The sequence below is a fragment of the Tetranychus urticae genome, chromosome 3 (genome assembly GCF_039701765.1).
Source record: "Tetranychus urticae isolate SD_2017Ah chromosome 3, NJAU_TeUrti_SD_1.0, whole genome shotgun sequence".
Lineage (NCBI taxonomy): Eukaryota > Metazoa > Arthropoda > Arachnida > Trombidiformes > Tetranychidae > Tetranychus > Tetranychus urticae.
The window spans coordinates 15,648,219-15,665,582 of record NC_142960.1 but is presented as its reverse complement, the minus strand read 5'-3'; the positions used below and the strand labels follow the sequence as shown (position 1 = coordinate 15,665,582).

The window sequence follows — 17,364 nt, the reverse complement described above, 5'->3', positions numbered from 1 at the left end:
TATTTCAACGAGCTAACAACCATATTGAAGCATGGCATATTGCAGAGTCTGTTGCTTTTCTCAGATAATACATGTATGTTTAATCATTGATTGTCAGAAAAGGTTTCATGTTGATTATGCATGTATCAACACTTGGATATCTATGCAAAAGTTCAATCGTTTAGTTTCCATTCAAAGATCAACATTGTTGTCCTTAATCATAGGAATTAATGATAAAAGCGTCGAAAATTATTCAATTGTTTTATATAAAAGGTGAACGATACACAGATACAGTATAATTTTCGTGAATCTTGATTGGGGTTTTTAGGGTTAAATCTATTTCACATGTTGAACTGACATTGCTTAATACAACATCTTTCATGGATCTTGTAGATCAATAAGAATGAGACTTGAACTATTAGAGATTCCATATTCTTCTTTCTTTTATTATATTTCTGGTTAATATTGATCCAACTTGAATGGTGATTCAGGGTTAATTGAACATGTAATCTATAGCAATAATAGAGCAATTAATTATGAACCTCGGAAAAACAATGCGACCAAAAGATGAGATTAATCTAACGATGTTTTGAAGGAAGAAACAATGAATAATCGCGAAAAGGTTAACAATTGAATTAGCTGAAACTGCGATGAAACCTTAATCTATTATCGTGTTTTTTGTATAAAATATAAAAATATTGTAAAAAATGATTTCTTTCCTTCCAATGAATTGTCTTGCCTTAATTACAATTGATGAGAAACAGATGATAAGGTAAAACGATTAGACTAACAGTGAAGGTGAAATAACCTAAACTTATAAATCTTAATCTAAACTAAATCAAAGGTTTTTGCATGAAAAAAGGTGTTGAGTAAAAGTTTCTTTTGGTCCATAAAAAGATCTCAAATCAATGGTAAACAAAAAGCTCTTTTTGTTTGACTTTAATCAACTTGCACAATTAAAAAGCAACAACAACAACGATGATGATCATTATTGAAATGAACAATTTTCCGTTATCAATACACCTTGGCATAAATTGACTCATTATTATCCAGTTAATGATAACCTCCAATGAATACAAGTTTACCTTAAAGATGTTACACTTGTAAGCAACACTTTCAAATAGTCTTCATCATTAAATTTTCATTAAAAGTCAACAACGATCAGACTTTGAGATTAAGATTGCCAGTTGAATGGCAAATCTCGGCGCAAACCTTTTCTTGTTTAACCAGAAAAATCAATTCAACTTTTACATGAAATAAAAATGATTGTCTTAATCAACTCATTTAGTTAACAGAATAATGATGAAAACAAAAAGTCAACCTGTAAAATCAATTACAAGCTGTTTAACCATTCATGATGAGCAATTGATTAGCCATGATATCATGATTATCATCGATTATTCCGAAATAAAAAGAAGAAGAAAACTGAATCCTTCTGACAATGAATAAGATTACGTTGATAATGATTGATTAATGAGTGAATTGTCAATGGATTAATAGTGTTTACTTTTTATTACAATCAAAAGATATCAGTCATTAAGAAACTGGTCAACAGTTGTTAAGTCAATCTTATAATTCAATTTGTTTGGGTCACAAGGAAAGATGGTCAAGGCATTGATTAAGCGCAAGCAAACCTGTAAAAATATCAAAGTCACGGAATGGACAATGAAAGGTTGAAATGAAATTGTCTTCTTCATTATTCCAAGGATAATCATTGATCATGATTATCCAGTAAAATTGAAATAATGTATAACAATTGTGTGTCTTACTCGGTTATCTGATTATATCAATCATAATACCATTAATCATAATAGCTTTTTTGGCCTTAAAATATTTCTCTTCATTGGACTTTTTTATTTCTCGCTCAACGTTAATTGTTATCATGATTGGAGGTGCAAATAAATGAGGAAAATTGAACCTTATTGTTAATCAACTTTCAATTTGCATATTTAAAAGTTAATTTGAATCATTTCATTTGATTTGTTGCCATTTTCCTCATCATTATTTATCAACATTTGCGATTCTCATCAAACATTTGTAATCAATTGTTAAGGTTAACCATTGACAATCATTTGTTTAATGGTCAAAACAAAAACACTTTATCCGTACAAATGATTGTAATTAAAATTGTTTAATAAAATTGACCTTCAATTGGTTAACTAATAAATGTTTACCTTTGATTAGTTGATGTATTTGTGAATATTAATAACAAAACAACAACGAAAAGCTAAATAATTGCTTTTATTATTCACTTGATGAGATTTAAATTTCAATAATCGCAACATTTTCAATGATATTATCTTTACAATTTGATCATTGAAAGTGCACTTTCAATTAAATGTTAATGTAATTAGTGAATAAGAGGTTTTTATATTATCTTCATTTAAATGGTTCTGCATATTTTGGTTAATTAAATGTTCATTGGGAATCAGTTTTATTTCATTATTTTAAAAGTCTCTTGTTTTTGTTTGTTGCTTTATGGTCATTACCTGCGATTTACATTGTTCATTTTAATTTTCAAAATCATTGACGATGATTTCACTTTCTAAATTTACTCTGAATGATTTAAGATGAAATTATGATCAATTGATTTTCTCTTTCCGTTGACTTTTATTCAAGGTGATTAAGATAATGATGATTAATTTGATGAGAGAAATGCTTGCAAGGGTTTGCGTTTAATGTTAAAACAGCTTGGATCATCATGATTGATCATGGTTATAATTTACAATCTTGACATCGCAATTGTAATTAAATCTTTCATGTATTTGTAGGTAAAGGTTGAATAGTTGCTCAATTGAAACATAATTGAAACTCAATTTATTGGCATTTTCTGTGTCTTGAAATATTACCAAAATTTAGATATAAAAATGGGTTCATTTTGGGTTAGAGTTGCTTATTGGGTTTATCAGTCGCAGCATCGATCACTTGTTTTGTTGCTTCAATTTACCAACAACCAGGATTCAACTTGATTTTCATCTCTGCCATCTTGATAAACTTGGGTTAATTGTGAGAAATTTTTGCCTTGTTCTGGTAAGTGATGTTAATTGTAACATTAATAAGTTGATTGTTGCTGTTGCACCAAGTGATATACAGTCAATGGGTAAACAACTTCGGCTTGGGTCCAATCCATGACTTATTTAACCTTCAATCTTGAAATTTGTTTTAAACCAAATTTCATTAATTTCAACTTTTGTCTTCAATCATAAGTATATTTACCTGGCAATATTATTATTGTTGTTGGCAGCATAATTCACACAAATCAAGGTTCCGATTCCATGTCCTTGGGGTAAACAACAACTAAACTGTTATTATAGATGATACATTAGGAGATCAACGTTTTTGATTGACAATCATAATCTTATTTAAACAAATTAAATCAGACAAGATATACAATTTACTTTATTATAATCAACACTTGACTATAATTGAACATGAATTACAATTTAAATAAATTATAAATTTCTTTACACTTAAGAATAATAATTGTTATTACAATCTTATGATTGACAGATTCACAGTTGGTCAAATTTTCACATTAAAATGCGTAAGAATAGCAAAAATTGATATTCCCTTAAAATAGACAATTGGTTTCACTATTTTCACTCATCTTCAGCTGTTATTAAACAATAATATAGTGATTGATAGCTTCATTCATTCATTAGATATAGATTTTTGTAAATTATTTTTTCACACTCAACTGATTTTAATCAATATACAGATTTACTCGGGAATTAAGTTAATTACCATTCTTTTTGTATTGTGCCTTTACTTTGCTTCATCTCCCGTAATTGTTTATCCTTGTTCAACTTGTTGCTACCTTTTTCACGGTCATTTTATAACTGCTTATCAACAAATTATTGCCAATTAATCAGCTGTCACTTTCATCAATTATATAACTCAACTATTGGATCTAATCTGAAGGACTAACCACTATTAAACAAATAATTAACGCCATTCGGATTTTAAAAAATGACCCACCAGAAGGCCAGGGATGAAAATATTGAACAAGCTGCAAAAAAGTCATTCAATTATTCGGTTTCCTCTTTGAATATCTGTCATTTTATCATTTAATTTTCAGATTAATTCACTTTATCTGTCTTACAAGGTAAAAAATTTCTCAGCTGACCACCCTTAATATCTTATAATTGATTGAACCAGTTTGAAATTTACCTCCACAGATGCAATCATAATGGTTGACCCGTAAAATTTGTGTCGAGATTTGTTTGGATTCATCAGCACTCTAATGAAAATCAATTAGTTTTGTCTCTACTAATTAGATGAAGCTGTTTAATGGGTTGACGAGTGCATTGTCATGTAAGTAAACATTTTGACAAAATTGAAAATGATTTGTCCAGTCTAATTGTGATTATTTTATTAGGAAAGGTGAACAGTTCCAGTTGTATTGTTTTGCGTTAATTTGTTCATTTACCTGGTCATCATTTGAAGACAATTAAACAAGGAGCTTAAACAATGAAGTGTCAACAAATCAAAGGTCATCATCATCTTGTAAACTGACTGACAGCCACTTAATCATAAAACTATGGTTAATCAGTAGCTTTTGATTACTCATTTGGACTGAAAGAGTAAAAAAGGCCGAAAGGAGAGCGCAATAATCTGAAACAATTAGTGATTAAGTACTACAAGAGTGAAGCCAAGGAAACGGAAGTTTGGGAAGATTAAAGACAAGATAAGGTCACTGATGAGGATAATATATATTTAATAATGAGGATGATGACACTTGAAATGGTGAACAAACGGCTGAAGACGAGGATGAAACTAAAGAAAAAGCTAAACAATAAAGACTGACCAATTACTTAATTATATCTACTTATATGAGGTCTTTAGGTTTCTCCTCAAAGGTTACCTTAATTTCCAACAATACAAGACAAAGTGAACCTTTTGTGTATTGAACAGCTTTTCACTTTAATCAACTTGTCATAATAAGCAATCAAATATCAAGCAAGCATGGTTAAACAACAATTTGTATTAAACAAACGTAAAAAACGATTAGCCAAAATGTTTGACAATTCAACTCTCCAAATCTTAACCTAACCTGTTCCCTTTCAACCTGTTGATCAATCCTTATTTTTCATGTGCACTTCTTGATCGTCTTACAAATCATAATGCAAGTCAATTTAATCCATAAAGTAAATTGATTCTATATTATCCAATATCAATTGGTTAATACAACAATTGAACCGTTTATTTAAAAGATTAAATTCGCAAACATCAATTGACTCGGAAAAAGGAAAAATGATGAGACAATCACAATTTGATTGATGTAACATGTAACAGATAACCAATTGAGAATTCAATTGAAAATACAATTGATAATTACATTTGAATATCAAATTAACATCATTTATTAACCTTAATTACATTCCCATAGAGACTGATAGACTGTATAATTTAAATAGTGACAGGAATAAGTCAAGAGCAATCTTCAAGTTGTCTTGCATTTCATGAGAAATCATTTAAATCATGTTACCGATTTCACCGAAATGTTTTTTACTCCAAACAATATTTTCTCAACAATTGAAACATTTTTCAAGTAAATATTGCAAAACTTTTAATTGCATCAATTGTTGTCCATTTTGTTAGTCCAGTTACAGAGTTGAGCCAAGTCGATTAAATTGTGTTGACTCCAAAATTGGATTGTGGCAAGGTTAATTGGTTGATGATTGTGTGATTGTCTAATTGGGTTGATAGTCAAAGGGATAAAATTGAGATTGAAAAGCTTGGACGGTTACAACTGATTGCTGGTTTAATGTCCATCTCTTTTTTTTCATTATGATAATATGTTATTGTCATTTCTTAATGTAATTCCGGGTTATTGAGTAAATATTGAAGTTTTTTTTGTGAAGGTAAACAATTGTCTCCATTCAAGATCATTCTTGTCATTAAACTCATCCTAACAACTGTATTAACATAATCAATTTAACAATTTCTTACATGAAACCCTTTATAATAGTCTCGACATTAAAATAAAGTTGATTGTAAAGGATATTACATGTTAGAATGAAATATCGCCACAAGATTTCAAATGAATCAACATTTTCAATTTTGTCAAATAAATGATGAATGATAAATGGTAAGATTGAATGGTTTATCAACATCTTACCAAGTGTAATTAGAAAGTCAATTTGTGAAATAGACAGTAATATTTGAAATCAAAATGATGAGTAAACGATTGACAATTTGATATTAAACTTTAAATCAGCAACACCTACAAATGCTAACCTAAAACACCTTAAAAAGCTGGGTTCAATTTAAGAATGAACTGGAAACAGTGAAAATTTGATATTCATTTCAATATCAATGTATTTGAGTTACATTAAATGAATAAGGTTAATTGTGGTGTCAAATTTACAAGAATTAGTATCAATTAAAAGAGCAGTTAAATACAAATGAAAAGAACGATGTTAATATTGTTTTGAAAATAATCGTAAAAAAAACTCATAAACATTGACCCATTTTGTTGTGTTTATTTTTATGTACTAATTTTTTGTTTGTTGATTGTTTATAATTGTCTGAATGGTGATCAGCAAAATGATGCATATTATACGTTAATTTTAATTGTTCAACTTGTAACAAGACTGCATAATTTGAAGTACAGAGCTTCATTATGTTTTACACTAGTATGTATAATATTTAGTTTATTTGATTTGATGATCAACCCTGAATTGTTGATTAAGTATATTGATGAATCCTTTTCTTTGCTTCTCCTTTGATTGCTTGTTTGTTTACTTGATTATAACAACATGAAGTAGACGATGAAACATGATGTACCGTGTTGATTATATCGTTGACTTTAACATTATTCAAGTACAGTATGTGTAACACTAACCATCAATGTGAACAGCTTGAACCTTGCTTGTCTGTTTTTTTGTAAGACCAGCAAGTTGGTGTGAATTAATGTTGTTTCAGCTTTAAATATTAGACAAAAAACACTCACAAAAACACAATAATAATCTTCAAGTTTACTTGGTCCTACCCAAATCCATCTAACCAGGTAAATATTGCACGTGAAACTGTTTCAAGGAAAAGATGTTAATTTTTGATCTTCTTTCTCATCTCACTTTTACAAAAAAGAAAAAGGATGAAATTCATTTTCACTCAATTTTGCCTCATTACCTCTATTCATTAATTACCTTTCTATTAATTATTATGATTGTTATCTAAATCATCCACTCTTATTATTATATTAATATTATAATATCATCCCTGTATCTTTACTTTACTCCTTTCCTTTCCATTAATTTGATCTTTCCTTTGATTTCTTCAATTGGCCATCGAAATCTTGCTAAGTTTGACCTCCTTTCAAATTCTTGATCAGCTAAAGATTCAACGGGACGGTCATGTATCTTCAATTCAGTATTTCAATTTCCATTTTTTTCTTCTTTATTGTCATCTGTTATTTACGGTCTTGATATCCAATGACTGTATCAAATCGATAGGAATAATCTGCTTGGGAATTTCATCGCTTTTTAGTGACTTTTAGTTAGTCACCTTCATTTCACTTTTGATTTTTTTGTCCATTGCATTAACTATCTTTACTTGAGCTTTCTTGTTTGATCCATTGCTACAATTAGATGATTAATCCAAGTTGCTTTCAATCCTTTGCTGTTGTCTTTACTTTTCCTTGACTTTTTGTTTTTCGTTTTGTTCATTTTTCTTCATGAAATTCAAAGCATCACGGAACTTGATTCCAGTTTTTATAATTATCATCAACATCATAATCATCCATAAGTATGGTTAAAGCTTATTACTTTTCAGTTGAATTTGTTTTGGGCAAATTACCATCAAGGAACCGACAGAATGGTTATTTTATGGTCAAATTGTTAATTATATTAAATGTTCATCTTTTGTTTGCCAGTTCGTTCATCAGTTTACGATCAGAACGTATTTTCCAGGTTGAATCATTTTCTTTACTCCTTCGATTGGTGAGCCGATGTTGTTCAATTAGACAAGCAACATTTGTTTCTTTATAAAGTTGTTTCACTTTGAACTGGAAAATGGACAAGAAACACATAAAAGAAACAAATTAATACAATGAATAGGAAATTTTAAAACTATTATGAATCATCAATTTATGGAAAGAGGTTATTTTGTCAATAACCAGAAAAATTGTAAAATTGAAATAGAGAGAATAATATTGACTGAAAGGTTAATTAGATTTGAAAAGAAAATAATAATCATTTTAGACTTAAACGACTGAGAAATGTATATAAACATGTTCATCATGTATTTTAAATGGTCTGCCGTTGATAGAAATGTACTTTAATCAAATTTCTTGGTTGATTTACTTTGCTTTAGCATAAATTGAAGTCTTCAATGCATAAAGCCTCAGATTATCCCTGTTTATGCAGCAATAACTCATTACTAATAAGTTAACGAAGATGGGTAAAAGTTAGATTAATCCTGAGATTCTAGAATTGATCAAGCAATTACCTCAATATGAGTCTATTTAAGCAACTCGAAGGAAACCAATGATAAAGGTTTGATTAGTTATTGTATCAAGGTTTAAAAGAGTCCTAATTGTATCAATCTTGAGTAATTTCAGGAAATTGCAACACTGAACAAATTATACATATTTGATTTCTTACAATTGCTTCCATTTCCATCAATATGTATCATAATCAACGTTTGATTGATGAATTGGATTTGATGAGCCAGTAACAATTGCTTGGGAACAAATGATGATCAATGAAAGTCTCCATTTTATGACTATTTAAGCATCAAAACTTTGAATCACTTTGCCATCATCTTGGGTTGAATAGTCAGTTTTTAGACATGATTAAAGTGAAGGGAAAGAAAAGGATAAATTAATATTGATGAACAATAGTGGAAAGTTGAATTATTTACTTATTTGGTGGCAAAAAGTGATTGCTTCAAGACTAAAAAAAGGTTGATTCATCTTACCTGGAAACAATTGATGATTAAATTGTTTGAATATGGATTTAATCAACCAGAAAGGTGTTTATTAAAATAAAATTTTTCTTTCAACATAAACACAACTGTAAACAGCGTACTTCCTCATTTCGTGATGTTAAATATTTCATATCGACATTCAAAGTTGGTCCGATTGCCATGGTAACTCAAGTTATCAGTTTTATCCCTCATCATAGATCATGTTAAATTTGCTGAATTTTGATGCTCGTCATCTGTTAAATAGAAAGAATAAGAAAAGAAATTAAATTGAATTGAATGAAGTAAAAGAAAGAAGATGAGAAAGGAACACTCAAATGTATTAAACAATTACTGAAACTCGGAAGTTGTTGGTAAATTTAAAATATTCAACTATTATAATTAAGTAATCATGTACAACAATTTAAACCATTTAAACTGATTAATTTAGACAAAGTATTTTCAATCCATTCTGTTCGGAAGGAACCTGATAAATTGCCTCGCCAATCGGTTAAAGATTGTATCAATTGATGATTATATTTTTAGATCATTATTCATCAATTCACTCTAATGATTGTCTATTCCTTTTTTTGTGGTCAAATTTCAATTGAAAAAGACGATAATTAGAAGAGAGGGAAATATAAATTTGTCTACCAAGAGAGTAACTCACTTATTGACTTTGATTAAGCGAAACAAAACGTTTTGATATTAAACAACTTACATGGTTGAACCATTTTTATCGAGACTAGATTTATACTGCTTGTCAGAATGACAATTATTTTTGAGGTCTTCAAGATAATCTGTTGGAATCCACTTTCATTTATCCAGACTGAATATCAGCAATCAACAGGTCATCAAAATTCAACTCTTCTTCATCATCTTATCAAATTGAAAACGTGATTTTTGATTAAACACTGAATAATACGATGATTTCCAACAATTATGAAGATGATTCCGGATATTATGCTCAATACCCATCATCATCACCATCAACAATTAAAACTAAAGAGAAAGAGTGAAATTAAAACGTTAAGGATCAAGTAGAAGAAAAAAAATAGAAGGAAAATTGTGAGATAAAGATATTAGTTAATCAGGTTACCAAGGCGTTAAATTGTAACAAGCAAATTAACTAAACTATCATGAGTTGACCTGAGAGTTTATTACAATTTGTTTTGGGCTGAGGATAGGTTAGGTGAAAAAAAAGTGCGATAAGGTCGAGAAAAATGAAAACAAATTGAGATGGTGATTAAGAATCAAAGCAACAGTTGAGACAATTTCACCCATTTTTCTGGCTCATCACAAAACAATTGTTAACAAACGTGAGTTTGAACAAAAAGAAAGGAAAATTGTATCGCCCTTTACATTATTTACCTTGTGTTTACACGCAAACAACAATAATACAGGTATCAATCAGTGATGATCATGATTCTAATCACCATAATCATCATCCTCTAACAATAACAATCTAATCATTACTACATTAATAAAAAAATGCCTAAATGTTGAGTGTCATAATGTACGTGTAAAAATGATAACCTTTCTTGATTTTAAGCGAGTTTATCATTGATGACCCTTGTTATTACAAGATCCAGAAAGTACCAATTCCAACATAATTCATTATCCAACGATGATTCACATAGAGGTGAAATCCTTGGGAAAACCGTTGGTAGGTCGTTTTAAAGCTCAGGTAGGATGTTGCCCATTGTCAGTCATTATGCTTAATCTTTGTCAATGTTTTGTTTTCTTGGCTAAAGGCGGAAATAAAAAAGGCTAAATTTTAGTTCATTAAAATAATTTTTTTACCGAGGTTGACTACATAGAAAGGTCAATAAGAAACATTTTAATTGCCTGTTTCACGGCCAACACCTACTCATTAAAATAGATTACAGTTATAACGTCATCAGGCTCATCTTGTTTAACTTTCATGTTGATTTAAAAAATGTAATCCATTCCAGTGGTGACTGAAGGAAGAAATAACAACCACACAAACAGGTAAACAAACACACTCACACACAATAACTTTCAAGTTGAATTCACGATTGTAATGAATGATAATGGTAATGATGGCCCATATGTTGATGGTTGATAATGACAGTCAATGACAGGTATGTAAGAAAAAAAAACAAAAATGAAGAGAGACAAAAAGACGTAAATCATTTCAATATTCAACAAGTTAATTGAAAGTGATGTGAAAAAGTCAAGTGTAGTTACCAGATAATAACAGCAAAATGTAGTTAAGCAAAGACAAATTACTTAACTAAACATGTCATCAAGTTGATGTCAGAGTGAATCAGTTTCCAATTGAGAGTTGATGATGATTAATTAATGCAAGAATACTGCTGAATCAATATCATTACTTCATCAATTACACCTCCAAGTCAATTAAAGAAATAATCTGAGGAAAAATGAAAAAAATATTAGAATGGAAAAAATGTGCTTTTCAAAAAATGAAACAATATTTACAGTCAGTAGAAGTTAAATCGATTTCACACGAGAACATGGATTATTGAGGAAAGATTCATCTACGTACCAATCTTAGCTCAAAACCAATTAAAGATTAGTTCGAGAATTGGTCTGAGAGATAAACCTGTTTACAATAAGCCCAGTTTAACCTTGTATGAAATCGGTTCATTTTCATCTAGAATGACTGTAAAACACAAGAATACATTAGTTTTCATGATACAGCCTTTTACTTTTGAATTGATCACTTTTGGCAAATGAAAAAGTGTTAATCTTAGCCTAGATTTAACTTCTAGTTCAAGCTTTTTAATCCAATGGTTTTCAAAACATTGCTTTGAGTAAAACTGTTTAAACTATCTCAAATATTGTTTTAGAGACAGACTTTTTCAATAGTGAAACAAATTTTTTGTTTTGAAAACCAATGGATTAAAAAGCTTGAATTTGAAGCTTAAATCTGGGCGATGTAAAGGCTGTAAAATCATTTTGACGCTAATCAGGTATCTTCATGTTTCTCTTTGGTTTTACACTGCATGCTTTACCAATTTCGAATAAGCAAAAGTAATTTCTTTTTCAATGTATTTCTTTTAGCTTTGCACTGACCACAAATGGATGATTAATCGCTTGAAATTCTGTTGAACAATGTTGAAGTAATTAAAATTCTGTAGATACAAAAAAAAATATTAATTAAGCATAAAATTAAATTCTTTTCAATAGTATTTTTTGAGTCATTCAACTTTTGATAAAACTTGGTTGTTATTAAAATGTAAAAGTTAGTAACAATGAAATTAAAATTTGTCCGTTTGTTTTGGTACTGATGCATTAGTTATTGTCAAACGAGTACAACTGACCATCACAGTACGAATAAATTTTCAGCAATTTAAAGTCCAAGAATAACAAACATCGACCGTCAAGGATTAATTCTAATACAATAGTTAGTACAATGAATCAAACATTGAATTAACTGAGTAGATTTGATAGATAATAAAATTATACCATCGAACTGATTAGTTGAGTAAAATTACATTAAAATGGGAAATTTTTGCCTGGATTATAATGCTGTAATGGTTTGTTTCGTCAATGGATAGTTTATATGTAAGTGAAGATAATTTTCACTGGGTTACTAGTGGCTGTAAGTGCAAAATTTGATAGCAAGATAGATTTAGAGACAGGTGAAAAGGGAAATTCCAGTCCCAGAATACTTTAGAGCTAAAGATAATAGAAAGTAATAAGAAGTTTATGATTACTTGGGAAAATCCTAACTCGACTGGACTTAGCCAGACTTGGTGAACTGGACATGAAAAGGCCCGAGTGAAATTAAAAATGGAGAAAAATGACTGCCCAATGGACGAAAATAAAATGTATGATGCAAAGTGGTAAAAACGTTGGAATGGGTTTCTCTTGGCTTTTACTTATTTAGCTGATGATGCTTATGATAATGATGATGCTTTCGAGAATCTTGAGATAAATGTTGGAGAAATAGGAGATCACCTTGAATCGGTTTTGTAAGCATAAAGAAAACACTGCATAATATTATCATGTTAATCAGCAAGAAGAAATAATGAGAAGACAACAGAAAGGGAAAGGAAGCGTGAGAAATGATTATTATGGGAGAGTCAGATTGAGTTGTTGTTCATGATGACTATTATTATTGTGATGATGGTGTTGATGATGATATGTTTTTGTTTTTTTGATATTATAGCTTACGAATTGCTGTTGCATCTTTCACTAAAAATATTTAATTAAGAACACTTACGTTTGAAATTTCTTGGTTGGTCCGACTTTGTCCGATAACTGTAACACAATTGTGGGGTAAAACAGAAAACACAAATAGTTAAAGTAATCTTGTTAATTAAATTTATTTAATAAGAAATCTGTACTTACTTACACTCAGAAAATTGGCAAATTAAAGATCAACGGGTTAACTAATGAATCTTTTGAATCTTTCTTTATCTAGAATATTCGGCGTTTGACAGTTTCTTTGGTTTTTGATACTTACTATCTTATAAGATTCATCTATTATCAAGTACAAAATAGATACAGATATAGATATTAAATGGAAACACTGTATTCACTTAATGAGTTTATTATGTTAATTAAAGGTAAAAATTTGAAAAAAATGTTATGTTAGAGTTAAGAGTTTTCTTAAGCCTTAATCATCAATTTAATTAATTAATGAAAAGGAAAAGTGAAAGTAAAATGATAATAGAAATGAAAAAGACCTTCAAATTTGTAATGTCTTTTTTTAATCCTGATAATTATCTGGACTCTTTTTGTTTTAAGTACAACAATAGCGTCCATCTTTAAGCGGGAAACCGTTAACTCTACAAAAGTCTTATTTGTTTAATTTAACCAAATAATATTCTCAAGTGATTGTTTCTACTTTAGATCAAATTGATTTGAATTTTTATTTCTAGAATCCATTCTAAGGGTTCTATTCAAGTTTATTAAGGATCAATTGCCCCTGGAAAACAATTGTGATGGAAAGATGACCTTTATTAAGTTATATTTTTAACTTACTAGCCATCAATATCATCTCCAATGTTTACTTTAGTGAATCACGAGCTGTCAGGAAATAACTGTTGAAAAGTAAGGCCATTTTTTTACCTTTAGTTTAATTTTTAATTTTTTGATTATCTTTTAGGAATCTTGCCGATATTTCAAGTTATCAATGAAATCAAGCATTCAGGACCCGTCATCATTATCATCATCATCATGGGTAGAGCACACTGTATCATACACCTACATAGAAAGGAAAGAAAGATGGATTTTTAGACAGTAGAGAGAGGAAAAAAGAGAAAGCGCTTTTTTGTGTAAGATGATGATTTTGTCCTCCATTGATTATAATTGTTCATTGTTAAGAATCCAGTTTTCTCATCATCGTCATCATTCAGCCTCTTAGCCTCTTTCATCTTATTCATTCTCTTTCTTTTTATCTTTTATAGAAAATGAAAGCAAAATCGACTCAGTCTAACCTAAGCTCAATTTTCGTGGTTAAATATTTCGAGTTTTTTTGGACGAAATTGCTGCGTGACTGGCAGATGAGAGAAGAAAGAGAAAAGAGGATAAAGAACGCCTCTTCGATGGATAGACTAAAAGAAGATGATAATGGTGATGAGTGTGAGACTTGAAGACAGGAAAAGTAAGAAAGTGGGAATGATGAAAAGGAAAGTAAAGAAAGAGTGAAAGTGAGTGAGAGAGAAAGTCAAGTTATTGTTAATCCCTGGACTCACTCTTGATGAAAAGTTCTTAAGACCTGGAGAATCTTCGTCGAGTTTAGATCAGTTTGCATCTTCTCTTTGGTTCCAACGGGTCATGGATTAGAAAATTACTTTGGAACTGCCAATTTGATTATTTTGTTTTACCATTAAGTTATAACTTTGTGTTTGCCTTCCATTCAATCAACTTATTTTCATTTTCATCGGTTTTATATCTTAAACTGAACTTTCAAAATGTTTATCAAATCATCTCTTGTATTTTTATTTATTTTAGCTGCTGTTTCAGCTCAATCGGTTAGTCAATTTTAATCTTTTCTTGTGTTTTTTAAACGAAAAAAATAGCCATTCTAACTTGCTTCTTTTTCTCTTGTTTTGTTTCATTTATTGATCATCATCAATTTTTAACCCATCAACGAAAATTACTGGTTTAATTCCGTTTTATTATCTTCATAAAGAACTACAACTCTGATCGATTCGAACAACAACAACAACAAGACCGAGGTTACGATGGATCAACCTCAACTGGATCTCAACAACAATATCAAGAAGCTGAAAGGCAACCACAAAACTCCGTTGAAGGTGAAGCCGGTCCTGAACCTCCAGCATTAGTTCCACAGACCAGTTTCACTTGTGACGGTAAGCCATATGACCCAGGAATGTACGCCGATATGGAAGTTGGTTGTACCGTTTATCACATGTGTTTCAATGGAAAAAAAGACTCTTTCCTCTGTGGTACTGGAACCATGTTCAACCAAGAGATTCTTTCCTGTGATCACCCACAAAATGTTGATTGTTCTGCTTCACCATCATTTTACAATGCCAATGAAGAATTAGGTAAGAAAAAAATTTTCAATTCATATTACATAATTTTTAACTAGCCGTGAGTAAAAGTTTAGGATTCAGTAGAAAGTTCAATGATTTTTTTCTGCTATTACTATTTTTTAATCTATCGATAATATGTCATTATAATTATGGAACAAATCTTGTTGATATAATTCAACAATATGCTTAATTTGGAAGTGAAAACTAAAGTTTCAAAGGAAACCTAGAAACATACATTATCTGCAACTAATCATGAATAAGTTACTACCGCTTTGTTGAAATTTTAGGAATTTAGTTCTGTTTGACAAGTATTCAAACAAATGAAGAGTTAATCAAGATACAATTATTGATTATACATGTATTCTGAACATTAAGGATTTTTCTTTCATCAACTTAATGGAATGAAAAATCCTCTTTAAGATAAAAAAAATTAATCAATTTTGCGTTACCCAGAATCATATGGAAATAGTTTCAGTAAATCCATATTTTGTTAAAGTTATTTCAATTCATGCAAACCATCATTTATCATTGATCTTCATATTAGTATGGGGTGAAAAGCTTGAGCTAAAAAATTTATGCTCAAGGATTAATTAATAGTGTGATCAGCGAGATAAAATAACGTTACCAGCCTACACTGAAATTTGGCAATAAATTATATTAGATATGGCCTATTTTTTCGAAATTTAAACATTCTCCGAACTCTTTTGTCATAATTAATTAACTTGCTTAAAATATTTACAGGCAAACCTGGCGCTGAACCTGCCCCTGGCCAAGCCCCCGCTGCCCGTCCAAGACCTCCCCCACCAGCAGCCAGACCTGTTGCTCAACGACCCGTTGTAAGCGGAGGTAAGATATCATCTTGAAAGACCTTTTGTTTTAATATTCGTCTCTAAAATATTTAAACTAAATCTCTCTCTCTTCTAAATCTATTTCCAGCCCCACGACCCCTTCCACGACCAGCTCCAGTTCAACGACCAATCCCAGCCCCACGACCACAAGTTCAAGGTCCAACCTATGGCCCAGGAGCAACTGACCAAAGTCCAGATTATGAAGCACCTCAACAACCAGATTTCCCTGAACCAGCTCAACCATCACTCCCTGCCCTCCCAGCCCCAGCCCCAGCTCCTCTTCCTAGACCAAGTGGTAAGGTTTCACCTCCACAACCCTCACGACCAGCTTATCGACCACCAGCACCAGTATCTCAACCTGCTCCAGCTCCACGTCCCCTCCCTCGACCAGCCCCAGTCTACCGCCAACCCGCCCCTGTCCAATCATACCGACCAGTTCAACCAGCCCCAGCTCCCGTCCAAACATACCGTCCAGCTCCAGCTCCAGCTCCAATTCCCAGCTATCAACCAGCCCCAGCTCCAGCTCCAGCTCCAGTCCGACGACCAAGCAAAACTTCTCCCAGGGTAAGATACCTTTTATTAATTTCATATCAGAAATATTAATTATAATTTTCCCTTTTTTAATTACAGAGACCTGCTGCTCGACCAATCCCACCTCCAGTAGTTCAAACTACTGACGAGGATACTGATTATGAGCCAAGCTCAGTTTATTATTCACAAGAGCTGCCAAAACAACAACAACAAAGATCAAGATATGCAGTAACATCAAGAAGATGGAACCAATATCGATCATAAATAATATAAAAAAAACAACTGAATCAATAAAATGATTAAATGACATGCCAAGTGTAGCAAACATTTTCAACGCATACAAACAATTTTTTTGCTCGAATTCGCAAATGATTTTCACCACTTACTATCTTCACCCTGCGTTTTTCTTAGTCTCTCAGAGCTATCTCTATCTTTTATACTGTTTTGTACCATTTTATAATGATTTCTAATCAATCTGTAATGTTTATTAAGTGAAACATCCATGATTGATGTTATAACTTTTGTTGGTAATAATTGTATTTAATTATTAATCGACAATGTTATTTTAATAAAGAATCTTACGACTCTGAAAAATATACTTT

General features: G+C 30.7%; 1 protein-coding gene and 3 long non-coding RNA genes across 21 annotated transcripts; 2 read left to right on the top strand and 2 right to left on the bottom strand.

Moving 5' to 3' along the window:
- Window positions 1-2,204: 2,204 nt before the first annotated feature.
- Window positions 2,205-3,339, bottom strand: LOC112539054 (uncharacterized). The gene is made up of 2 exons (XR_003082625.2): window positions 3,196-3,339; window positions 2,205-3,128 (listed from the first exon to the last, which is right to left on the bottom strand). It is a non-coding gene; the product is annotated as an uncharacterized LOC112539054 (long non-coding RNA).
- A 603-nt stretch (window positions 3,340-3,942) lies between these two features.
- LOC107363996 (uncharacterized) lies at window positions 3,943-4,539 on the top strand. The gene is made up of 3 exons (XR_001569040.3): window positions 3,943-4,084; window positions 4,158-4,293; window positions 4,358-4,539. It is a non-coding gene; the product is annotated as an uncharacterized LOC107363996 (long non-coding RNA).
- A 1,736-nt stretch (window positions 4,540-6,275) lies between these two features.
- Window positions 6,276-13,377, bottom strand: LOC107363995 (uncharacterized). Of its 18 annotated transcripts, none has more exons than XR_016199917.1 (13): window positions 13,228-13,377; window positions 13,100-13,137; window positions 12,591-12,866; window positions 11,886-12,005; window positions 11,417-11,533; window positions 11,098-11,281; window positions 10,757-10,905; window positions 10,423-10,634; window positions 9,608-9,888; window positions 8,902-9,143; window positions 8,586-8,745; window positions 7,131-7,987; window positions 6,276-7,010 (listed from the first exon to the last, which is right to left on the bottom strand). It is a non-coding gene; the product is annotated as an uncharacterized LOC107363995 (long non-coding RNA). The 18 variants fall into 18 exon arrangements; XR_016199919.1 differs by having other exon boundaries at window positions 11,947-12,005; window positions 13,228-13,375; XR_016199906.1 differs by lacking the exon at window positions 11,417-11,533 and having other exon boundaries at window positions 13,228-13,371.
- Window positions 13,378-14,637: 1,260 nt separating this feature from the next.
- On the top strand, window positions 14,638-17,356 carry LOC107363990 (uncharacterized). The gene is made up of 5 exons (XM_015931268.3): window positions 14,638-14,855; window positions 15,017-15,395; window positions 16,125-16,229; window positions 16,320-16,795; window positions 16,862-17,356. Exons 1-5 carry the CDS (start codon window positions 14,796-14,798, stop codon window positions 17,024-17,026), a joined length of 1,185 nt encoding a protein of 394 aa, XP_015786754.2. The 5' UTR covers window positions 14,638-14,795; the 3' UTR covers window positions 17,027-17,356.
- The last annotated feature ends 8 nt before the right edge of the window (window positions 17,357-17,364 follow it).

What these genes read in the sequence shown, in the direction of transcription:
- LOC107363990 (XM_015931268.3), top strand. Translation starts at nt 14,796, where the DNA reads ATGTTTATCAAATCATCTCTTGTATTTTTATTTATTTTAGCTGCTGTT. An exon ending in CTGCTGTTTCAGCTCAATCG is followed by an intron (nt 14,856 to 15,016) that starts GTTAGTCAATTT and finishes ATCTTCATAAAG; the next exon opens with AACTACAACTCTGATCGATT. An exon ending in CAATGCCAATGAAGAATTAG is followed by an intron (nt 15,396 to 16,124) that starts GTAAGAAAAAAA and finishes AAATATTTACAG; the next exon opens with GCAAACCTGGCGCTGAACCT.